At 45.8% G+C, this 12,151-nt stretch overlaps 1 protein-coding gene across 1 annotated transcript; it reads right to left on the bottom strand.

The window, feature by feature from the left end:
* Positions 1 to 5,154: 5,154 nt before the first annotated feature.
* On the bottom strand, positions 5,155 to 12,151 carry LOC139050752 (uncharacterized). Its single transcript, XM_070527465.1, has 2 exons — positions 11,620 to 12,151; positions 5,155 to 6,496 (listed from the first exon to the last, which is right to left on the bottom strand). Exons 1-2 carry the CDS (start codon positions 11,902 to 11,904, stop codon positions 5,240 to 5,242), a joined length of 1,542 nt encoding a protein of 513 aa, XP_070383566.1. The 5' UTR covers positions 11,905 to 12,151; the 3' UTR covers positions 5,155 to 5,239.

The following is a 12,151-nucleotide window of genomic DNA, read 5'->3' as shown; positions in this document are numbered from 1 at the left end:
AAACAGCGCTTTCCTAATTAGGTGATTGCAACAACAATGCCATGATTTAGGAGCGCGAAAAGATATGCAGACACGGCACAAGCACCTTGAACACAAAAACAAAGACAGAAGCACGCATAAGGCAGGGCTAGTGAGCTCTTCGTCTTGTGACGCATTGTTTTGAGATGCAAAGTTTCTTGAGAAAAGGTGCAATGAGAGAGCCGGCTTGTTGCTGTAATTCTTTCACATAAAGAGGAAGGCGGACGACTCTGTTAGTGAGCCTTCGGTTTCTGCACGCGGATGAAATAGGATTCATCGAGGCGTTTATCTGATAGCCAAATTTTTCGGGATTCATAACCCCTGTGCGCGTCCGTGTATTGTATACATTCCTTGACGACGCTGCCGAATAAAAAATTGACAGTAACCAATGGTCCCTGTCAACCATTACTTCGTCTCATCCTTCTATTTGCGCTCCTAAATTATGTCACCGTCTTTATGCCAACTATGCCATCTAAAGTCCTTTTAAAAACAGGGACAATTTACCGCAAGTTTGAAGGCGCATGTCTCAAAAATAGTGCCATTCATATAATTCATTTAAAGTCGATATACCTTTAGATTCACTAAGTCTAACCCGCAAATTGTAATCTGTGCTGTATATCGATTAGTAAGACAGGTAATTATTGTAATGATTTTATTCACTCATACGCGTCCGTGATTGCTCTTAGACGTAGCGTGCGCCACATCCAGTGATTTAGTTCAAGGATGAGAATTGTGCCATGAGTGACAGGCGATTTACAAAAAAAAAAAATGTCGTACAACGAAAAAAGATAGCGCGGTCAGGAGCGCGCAGAAATGTGAAGGTTGAAAGTGGTTAAACCAAGTTTGTCGAACGATTACTCGGTTTTGGTTGCTATGGAAAAGCACGAGGGTATTGGTTTGCAGAGATTCAACTTTTGTAGCAACAACTACCGTATCTGCAACTGCACCACAAGACAGCGCATAGACGCTGCTCGGTGCGAACGCGCAGTAACGATGGATGGATGGATCATATGAGCGTCCCCTTTGGAACGGTGCGGTGGATTGCGCCACCAAGCTCTCGTTATTATACACTCTTAGGCAAAGTTACACACTTTGGAGTGCCCCTTCTGCCACACAACGGTAATCGTCATCTGCCTTGATGCGTTTCCTTTCTTTAATGCTGCGAGCCCGGTACTTTGCAGTAACGAACGGCATGCGCGTTATCAGTATGATAGCATTCCCGACAGGAAAGTAGCGGGCGCGGCATGTTCAAGAAAGGAAACGCATCAAGGCGGATGACGATTATTGTTGTGTGGTAGAAGCGGCAATCCAAAGGGTCTAACTTTGCCTAAGAGTGTACTGCCTAATGTCCTACCAAAGTTAAAAAACGAAAATAAGAAAAGGAAGAAGACAGATCTTAGATGCAGCCAGCGCCTCTGGCGGTAGCGGCACGAAAGATTGACCTTGAGACGCTGTTCGTTTTCACTTGAAAACACATTGTGCAGGCAAAGTCCCGATATGACGTTGGCTGAGCTAGGAACCAGGTGTTTTCTGGGTTTGAACCTGTATTTGTAGAGTTGTCGCTCTGAAAATTCATCGACGATGAAATATGCCCTAACGGAAAATTTGAGCGCCTCTCTACGGATACGGAGAACTTTATTAAAGGGACAATGAGAAGCGCCGCCCCTTAGGGCGACAACGCGAGCCGCTTCCAGGGGGGGGGGGGGGGCGCAGTTAGTACCTAACCTAACCGCCGCTTCGCAGGCCTACTGGACAGCCCAGTGCTGACGACAGTACTCCGAGCTCTTAATGGCCGAGTTCAACTTCTGTTCAGTGTTGACCTTATCATATGGTAACGAGGGGCACCGCCAGATCATGTGTTGTAAATTGTATGTCCCACCGCAGCTATAGGATACTGTGCGCTAAAAACGTACGGGAATAAAGAGTGCATCAAGGCCAGACTAGGATAAGAGCTAGTATGAAGCATCCTAAGGGTCATAGCCTGAGGTCTTGGGAGATTTTTATGTGGTGGAGGAAAGATTCTTGCCTCCAGATAGAAATCTTTTGTGAATTCGTTAAAGGTGAAGAGTGTCCCGAAACTCTTGGATGATGATGATGATGATGAATAATATAGTGTTTTGTGGCGCAAGGGCCATGAAACTGTTGGACATTGGACTGTGACAAGGCTCCTTTTCCCGCGCGGAGAGTTAGTACGCACGCCTCGGAGTGGGCAATGTCATTGAGATTGGTGAGCGAGTCTAGATTTAGGCCCAGTTGTGCCAGAAAGCAAGTAATCGTATGTGGAGTGATTGCCCTGTTCCTGAGAATACTATGGGCCTCTTTCTCGATGGAGGCCGAGGCAAACGCCTTGACTGCCCACATAGAGTCTGTGTATATTTCTGTTCTGTTGTCGAAAAAGCCAAAGCAACAGCAACCTGCTCCGATTTAGAATAAGTGGTCCCAGCCACCGAGGATGCCGAATGAGCATAGCCTCTGTGATCTACTGCCACTGCGGCAAAGTGAGGTGAGCGGCCATATTGAGCCGGATACACGAAGCAGACCGATTGGGGTTCGTCTTTGCCCTTTTTCAGGATCGCAATCGCCCTGACCCTACGCCTTCCCCCACTGTGCTGTCGGTGTGCAATGCGAGAGATTGCCGGAGCGTAAACGTTTTCTCTTTGCTCGTCAGTGATACGAAGCCTTCTCTCGTGAGCAAATACTGTGTTAAGGCCTAGGATGACTAGAATTCTCCCCGCTGAAGAGCAGGATAGCCGAGACAGTTGGGCCGATTCCCTCGCCTCGATAATCTTTCCCAGTCATTTCTGTATACCCAGCTGATGAAAGTATTCTGTACTAGCGGTCATGGGGATGCCGAGTACCCGTTTGGTGTTTTTCAAAAGCGGATCTTCAACTTCGTTTTGTCAGAAGTGTGCCAAATTGTGCATAGCTGCCACATAAATAATGACTCATATGGAAGGTGTGGAAAAGCCTGAGCAGTTTGCCTTCTTTCAAGCCTGCGCTTCTGTTAGAGACGCTGTTCATGAGCCTAATTACATTTCCCGTTTTCCTGGTGATCGTAGCCAACATGAGGTTGTTCGACCGATTTTATTCAATAACCATACCTAGTGCATAGCTAGAGTAGATTCTGGGAATGAGGCTTCCATCACGTGTAACTAGACTGATATCAACATCCGAGAGCGGCTTCCAGCCCTTAGGCTTGAAACCATTTCTTATTGGCCTGTAAATGAGTAGCTCAGATTTACTAGGTGAGCATCCCAGTTCCGTGTTTTCCAGATATGACCCGACATAATCTAGCGCCATCTGGAGGCCTGTTTCAACCTACCCTTCTCTTCCTTTGGTGCACCAGACGGTTATATTGTAACGCACAATTGAGTGATGGTACTTTAATCGCTTTACCTTGGGCGAACTTGTGCCCGACACACAGCTAAACAAGAGCTTGACAGGAGCGTCCGCAGTCTTTTCGCAAGAGACCCGCACCTCTTCTTCTTCGCTCGTGTCCCGCGCTCATGACACGCTGCTCCGATTGCGCGTGCCTTGCGAGCCCGTGTTGCCCGCTTCACTGCCGCTATCTTTCACAGGTAGCAGTAAACAACTGCACGAACGCAGGAGGCGGCTGGCGCGCGTAATTCGAAATCATCTTGTGTCAATATTATATGCATAAAATGTGTGGCTGACCCCACAAATGGCAGAGAGCATTTCCGAGAGACCCGGCCGTCATCCCGGCCCCAAGGTGCGAGCTCGAATGCCTCTGTCATGAGATCACCAATCTTGACTGTCGCCTGCCTCCCTTTGTGAAAGGAGTTGATATAGCTATGAAAGGCAGCACTCAGGTTAAGCTCTGATATGGCATTCAGAATGTGAATGTGAGACACATTCTCGAAAGCCTTCTGCAGATCTAAACCCAGGATAGCCTTGACATCTCTGGTTTTGTGGTGATTGACTGGGCATTTTATGAGCTTCATCGCATCCTGTGTGGACAAAGACGGACGAAAGCCAATCATGTTGTATGGGAATAAATTGTTCTTCTCAACGTATTCCGATATAAAGTTTCGAATGACGCGCTCCGCCACTTTGCCCACGCAGGACTTGAGAGATATGGGCCGAAGATTCGCAAAGCCTGGGTTCATTCCCGGCTTCGGAAAGAGGACAACTGATGCCGACTTCCTGGTTTCCGGCCACGATACCAGGCCCCAGACCCGATTAATCTCTTCAGTGAGGTGCTCAATGCAGTCAGCGTCCAGGTTCTTGAAAGCTCCATTAGAGATTCCGTCTGGACCTCTACAGATATTTTCATTTGGCGATATACTGGCTGGCGCGGAGAATCTGTCTCGTGCGGCACGTTGCAAACGGAGCCAAATGTGGCGCAACTTCCTAGCTAATCAAGAGATAGCGAGAGGCAGTGTGTGGGTGACGCGAAAACACCGTTCACAGCAGCCGCCGCTGACAGACCTGCACTCATGCAGCGCTTTGTTTCCATATATGGTATCGGTGGACGCGGTTGTCACGTGCCTTATTCATGGTGTCAACGGCGAACAGACGACGCGCTTTACACTTGCGCTATCTCATAGGGATCGTCACCATACAACACGTTTTGCGCGGCATTACGCTTTTCTTCACGCTTTTGCCATACCGTCCTTGTTCGCTTTATGTCTCATGGTTCGGCTGCACCCTCCTTGTCCGCTTTCCTCCTCAAGCTTTTTTCACTCTCGCTGTCTTTCATCCCCCGGTGCTGTCTGCGTTATTTCATCCTTCGCTGTTCTCGTTCGCTCGGTTACGACGAACGTCCAAGCTGAACGTAAGAATGGGCGCCAAGAAGCCGCGCTCTAAAAAGAAGATATATTCCGAAGATGATTACCCCTTATATGTGGGCCGTAAATTAAAACTGTAAATTTAAAAAACGCGAACTACAGAAAACAAGTCTATGCAATACGAATTGCATTAATGTTCATGGCTTTATTGCTTGCGTATCAATGAACTAATAACCGCGGTAGCCTATTTTAGAATTCCTAGCGACTGCGAGTCACCTACGGCGGAATCGTTTTGATAGTAAAATAATCCAGCTCGGATGCATTATTACAAACCCACACTAAAATGATGTCGTGCAGACACGTACATATTGAAATAATAGTGGACAAAGCACAGCAAGACGCTTTATTTTGCCTTCAACAAAGGCATCCAGAAGAGCGACGTTTGCGTCCAGAAAATATGATGACATATGCATTTAATATTTTGCTTCTTTCGGAAGAAGCTCCCAGACAATATGAAGCTTGTCGTCCATGATGTAGCCTTCACGATCCAGATCATCTAAGTCAAATGAATATATTTGGAAATAAGCAGCTTGGTTACTTGATTCTTCGGGTCTTCTAAAGTAAGCAAGTTTACCATTAGTACTATCCACCATCTGACACTGTTTCTTTTGGGATATATGCTTGATGGTCATCTGAACTTTCTTATTGAAAGGCCACTGAAGAAATTCGTCGATAACACCCTTGTGGAGCTGAATAAGAGGATGCAGTAACACATGATCTCCCTCTTTTCTGAGGCACACTCCTGGCGACAAGTGATAGCCTGATATGTATATCTTTTCACTCGAGTAAAAATGAAAGCCTTTTGAATAGGCGCTGTCTTTCATTGCCTTGAATTCCTTCAGAAGAAACTCATATCGGGTAGAGTTGATCGTGTTGAAGGCCATTTCTTTTTCTTTATTCAATGCGCTCTCTCTTTCCATTTCAGTGTCCTTCATTTCACCTCCGCACTTTCTGCAGATTGTCCTTGCCGCATCGCCCAACACTTGCCGAAAGGCTTCCTTTAGTGCATGAACACTTTCGTTAGTTTTCCTGAGCTCAGCTCTATCCGCAGCCAATATTCTTGTCAACTCCGCTTGCAACATGCTTCCCGTGTTGTTTTCTTTGAAGTGGTTGACAGTTCGACACGTTTCTACTAAGCATTCCTTCAACTCTTTAACTGAATCGGCTATGGTTCTTGCAAGAGCACGCGCCTCATCGCTGTGGTCCATCAAACTTTCCTCGACCTCTCTAACTGACGTTAAAGTAATTGTAGATTGTACAGCAACGCGATCCAATGTACTACTTAAGCTTGACCTTTGTAGCAAAGCCTCTTTGACCGTGTTCATGCAGTGTGAAATTTCATCTAGGGCATCATTTTGTGCAGTATGATCATTAATAAGTGCATCTAGCCTGTCTTTTATTTCAACTACTCGCACGTCTAAGCTTGCATTAAGAACCACCATCATTGCTTTTTGGTCATTGTCTGACTTCTCTAGAGCCCAGGACGTCTGAGGCATTGCATAGTCTCGGCATTTGCTCTGTAAATGCCCGGCCACATTACTGCGGAGCACGAGCTTTGAACATTTAGGGCACAACATAGAGTGGTGGTCACAGTCATTGCAGAAATGCTTGGTAAGATCTGACGCCGCTAAAATCATGTCGCAGCCACGTTCTTCGTTCCAGCATTTTACCTGCAAGGGAAAAAAGGCGTCTGAGCAATGTTCCATACTAGCATTTTTATATTATTCTATATATTAGCATCTTCCTCGTTACTTTATGCATTCGAACTTGGAATGCTGCAAGGTAAAAATAAGGTGTCACAGCTTGATGGGACATCAAGATCATCGTAGTGCTGCCATGAAGGGAAGGGAATGAACATGTTCGCGAGGAGAAGTTGTTACATGGGCATGGAATAATGCTCTTTTAAGATATTCCTCATTCTACAAATAAATTGTTAGGAACAAAGAAGGTATAAATCGGGCACCCACAACCCAAGTCGAGTACAACATTACGCGAAACATTGCTGTTTTGCTTGAAGGATTCTTATGAACCTTCTCAATTTTCTGGAGTGAAACGGTGACAGCACTTGTGGCGTAGGCGCGAATTGGCGGTGTGTGCATTTGGAATGAGAGTGATTGTTGAAGACGAAATGTCTTAATACGTTCGTGTAACTTGGTTTGCGCCGTTTGAGTGGCGTTACTTTAAATTTAAGCGATCCGTTTTTTTTTTCCAATGGGGCATTGCCGTCCTCGGGCGTTTGAGTCGCATAACGACGAGTGGCTTGGTTGGTTTAGGTACGAGTTCCTCGAACTCGACTAGGGCAAGAAGCTTCTTGAGCCGAGGTATTCTTGTGGAAAACGTTCCTGTACAGTGATATCTAGACTACGAGGCTCCCTGGGCATACAGAATAAATATATTTTTGAGAACTAAACTCAGATATTTGGACTGATACGAGGACACACAGAGACACTAGTACCATAGAAGAAGCGCTGACTACCAAGTGAATATTCATTTGAAGAAAGCCAGCCCTTACATATCCATCCCAGAATAGGCGTGGGTACACAAACATCGACGTGACAGTCATTGTCCATGCGAAAAGGCAATTTCTTGTTCTCATAACGCTGGTAACGGCACCATTCGCAGCTATATCCAATGTTTCTAAAAAAATGCGTTTCACTTCTCTCTCCTTTCTAGTTCCTTTCCCTAGAAACTTCGCCATCTAAAAGATGCGACTGCATGTGAACTAATTGCAATGGCCTGCCAATTGTCAACCATTCCCATAGTTCACGTTATTGCAGTACCGATTGCTCGATCATTAAAACGTCCCGCTTTTCCTAGATATGCTTTACCACAGCTTCAGCAAAACGAGAACAAGGTAAAAACTGGAGCTAACGTTTCGACAAGTGCGCTTGTCATTTTCAAGGCGACATGTGCTCCCCATTTTTTCCCTTGATCGCCGCAGCTTAGTGGTATCTGGGAAGCCCAGTCGGGCATGCTGACTGTAAACCAAATTTTACGATTGGGGGTGCATTGGGTCTCATTACGCCCTTTCATTCGACTGTGCATAGTTCTAAGTTGCAAGAGGTACTGCAAAGTAAATTCACATTATGTCACATTTCATATCGACTACTAATAACGACGAGGACAGGGAATAAAGTACAAAATAGCGGCACGGGCGTTAACTTTCAATTGATTTATTCATGGCCACACGTGGCAACACATTAACAAATATAAAATGCGGAGAACGCAGCAACCAGGCCAGTCATCAGCCTAGCGAGGCAACAACTTATCAGAAAAATCTATCTCCGATTGAACCACCCTTATGGAAATATCACTAAGACAGTCTTGGCCTTTCTTATCTGATATGCCTCCATTTCGCATGTAGTGTGGACCTGGCTTCTCCCCGGAATGTTTATCTGCTTGAAACGTGGCTTAGAATGGCAGGCATTGCACTGCGGAAGAAAATGCGCCAATTCCCCTTTTGGTCGTGTTTCCTGGCTGGATCATTCAGTCTGGCCTATGTAACACTTGCCACACGCCAGGAGAATTTTATACACAACTACAACATTGCCCATTATGTCGGTTGGCTACTTTCAAGTTGTTCGATAACTTGTGCACAATCGGCACTACGTGCGCTGCTCCCCCCTTTTTTTTCTTTGTGAACTGGTTCCACCCGTATACGAGTTTACTTTTAGAAATGGTTTCACATATTGACGTGATATGACAACGGGGCAAACCTGCTTCCGTTACCGTACTGATAGGTAAAACGTTGCTCGATCTCGTACTCGCACGGCCGATTAAGTACTGTCCTAATACTGATAGACTTATTCATTGTCGACTGAGAGAACGACCACAATGTCAAAAATGTACGCGATGGTCGGCAACCTATTCATTGTACATCCTGTCGGTATGAGCCACTGTAAAGCGCATGCACCGTTGTACGTTTCATGCACGAAAATCTCCCAACCGAAATCATTGAAGCTGGAAACATTGTGAGCTCCTCAGTGCGTCAGCACTTTTCCGATAAGGAACTTGTTTTTCTACGAAGATGCGCACTTGTGGTGGTTCTAGGCGAGCGTATCAAAGTGTGGTGAGGAAGAATAAACCTGGGTTGCGGGATGCCCTCTGCGTCGCGGTGTCTTCCTGTTTTTTTTTTTTTTACGGTCGTTCTGTCTGCGCTGTATAATCGTAAGATCATGAATCAACAAGCCCAAATTTCCATTACCCTTACTCGCATCGCCGCTGTGACCCTCTTAAACGGTGCAAAGTGTGCGCTTTTAAAAAGATACCGTCTAGAACAGGCCATCAACCCAGGCAAGCGTAAACGTTCAATTGAATTTTAATGCGGTCACAGGCCTAAATATTAGGATTTTACAACATATTGGCAATAAAGCAATAAACAATATATGCGTTTGCGAGGTTTCAATCGGTATCTTTCGTTGGCTGTTTCATTGCACGTGTTTGGTGGACTGCTTGTACTTGCGCCTTTGGCTGAAATGAAATTTAGTTAAAAGTCTGCGCCTGCCCGTGTCGCTATCCCCTCGTCCTTGTCTTTCTTTGGCGCGGCATCTTTTCTTAAACATTACGAACCATCTCGCCCAACAACATGATTTAATAATACCCGATCTGACTATGAGGCACGCCGTTGTGTGGGGCTCCGGATTGATTTAGAACAGTTGGGATTCTGCGACAAGCAACCGATGCGTGATACACGAGAGCTTTTACAGTTATCCGCCATCGAAGCGCTGTCGCGATACGACGACGCGACATCGCGTTATGCAGCGCAACGCGAAAGCGACTGAGCAATCACGACGGGTGAGCAGAGGTGGTGCGACGCCGGCGACGCCAGAGCATAGCCATTGCGGCTACGGCACCGCCGCTGATTGGCCACGTCTCTGTGCGGCTGCCGCAAGCCACAGAAATGAGTCGTAGGTCTATCAACTGTGCGGCACGGAGAATTCCTCGATCGCGAGTCAGGACGGCCGGTGGCCCGCAAGCAGCGCGCGGCGAGTTGCCATGCCACTAACGCGGACGCGCTTTAAGAGGAAGCTTTAGCTCGGGTGCTCCTGCCTAATTACATGTAAAAGGAGAATTCGTCTTTCTCGGCAACCAGTGTACCAAATTTGACCAGGTTTGTTGCATATAAAAGCAAAGCCTAAAATCTAGCGACTGCTTGTTTCAAATTTTGGAGTTTTGTTGTGAAAGCTTTATTAAAAAAAAGCAAAAATTTAAAATGTTTAAGAAACGACACTGCCATGTTTATAACTGTTACTCAGCAACGAAAAATGACAATACGATTCTGTGAATTGCATCTAATATTGCATCTAAAGCGGACAAAATTGACATGTTACACATGAATTAAAGAAAATTTTGTTATATGGAAATATTGCTTTTTCAGAACCCTTGTAACCAACGTAACAAATTCACGTAAGATGTAAAATGACATATCGAATTTGTCCGCTTTCAATGATCTAATAGATGCCGTTTACCGAACCACGATATGTATTATTTATGCGGAACTATGGATTTGTAAATTTTGTGCTTCTATATTTTTTCAAACCTTCAAATTTGTGAAAATTCTGGTAACAAAACTCAGCACCTAAATGGAAATGCCGCTTCCAGCAGTCACTAGAATTGAACTTTCACTCTCAAATACACGAAATTTCATTAAAATTGGCCGAGGGGTTATCTCGGAAAAACGTTTTTGCGTTTTACATATATTTGAATAGGCCGCGGCGGAGTTGGGCCCGAGCTAAAGCTTCCGGTTAGAAACATCCCCTTTCGGCGGGTAGCTTACACGCGTACATGCCTGCCATTGCTGGCTTCGAGATCAAAGCCTGTGCTGAACAAAAAGTATAGGATGGAAGAGTTATTACACGCGTGATGCTGATTTGCAAATTATTGCGAGTCGAGCGCAAATCGTGTTGCGCCGGTAGCCACGCGTTCCGAGTATAGCCCTTGAATTGCTTAACACTGCACTCGCATATGGTTAATCAGAGAACACCAGTAAATATAATGGTTCAATTTAGTACATCAGTATCTATATTAACTCATGCAACCTAGCGTTCTATGCCACGAAAAACCAGTTGCAAAAAGAAAGTTGAACACGACAGTCGAGAAAACAAAAAACAAATGCGTCATGCCTGCGGTAATACACTTACAATACACTTACAAAATGAAAGAATAGCCCGCCCCCCATGCCTAAATAACGGGTGTGAGTAAGCAAATCCAAATAGAAAGGTAAGAATTCACTCAATAGTGCCTCTGCATAACTTGCTACGCTGAACATATCTGATTGTGCACGAGTACCCATAGCTTTCAGTCAGCATTAGGCGAAACCTAGGATTATGGCGAGTGCAAAGAAATATCAGGCAGAGACAGAATATAGTGTCGAACTAGTTGCTTGTCCTCACACTTTCGCGTCGAAATAGCCGACTTCTATGATACGAAAACACGGGAAGACGGGGGATGGAAATTAAAGATGATGAGCAAAGCGAAAACAAGGTAAACGCGGTAGGCAACGTTTCGACAAGTGGGCTTGTCTTTTTCAAGGCCTTGCTTTGAAAAAGGCAAGTCCACTCGTCGAAACTCTCGCTCCTGCTAGCTTGTTCTCGCTTTACTCATCGTCATTGCTATGTAATACTTTCTTATCGTCTTTAATCTAGTTTACTCGTGATTCCTCCGCTCTGACAGGAAAAGACACTTATTTCTAGCAAGGCGCGCCCGGTTTGCTTTCTGAAGATATGCAATAAACTTAACCTAATTGATCTCGATAGCATTCGTCCACCCGTTCGTTTTTCTCGCGTGATCTTACCTTCCGCCTGAGCAGGTTCTCCATAGGGAAGTCTCTCCACTCAGCCTCTTCTGGAAGAAACTGGTCACCGTCCAGTGGACAGGCGTATCCATCGGTGACTTGGCACTGCTCGTAGCAGCTTCTGCACAGCACGTCTCGACAGGGCAGAAAAACGGTCTCTCTGGGGAGCACACCACACGCGCTGCATATTCTGTGCGCAGGAATACGCTCGGCGAAATGCAAAGGTCTCCAGTCCAGTTCCTCGGTGAAACCGCACAGCGTGTACCGCTGGTCTTGAGAATCCATTGCAAACAGCGCATACGTCGACTGGCAAACGTTGTGCCGACGGTTCTACGGAAACTTCCAAACGTTGCCAGTGCTCTGTGGTCTCAGCTGTTGCAAAGCCTGCTATCACGCTGATAATGCCACGCCCAGTTCCCGATTGTCCACGGCACTGCTTGCGAATAGCGTGGAACATTTTCGACATTATCTACTTCCTTTGGCGCGTCAGTGTTTTTACCGACAATTTTATCGGCTTTCTACGGCCAAGTTG

This window comes from Dermacentor albipictus, chromosome 10, assembly GCF_038994185.2.
Source record: "Dermacentor albipictus isolate Rhodes 1998 colony chromosome 10, USDA_Dalb.pri_finalv2, whole genome shotgun sequence".
NCBI lineage: Eukaryota > Metazoa > Arthropoda > Arachnida > Ixodida > Ixodidae > Dermacentor > Dermacentor albipictus.
The sequence above is the reverse complement of the archived record's forward strand: the minus strand, read 5'-3'. Positions and strand labels throughout refer to the sequence as shown.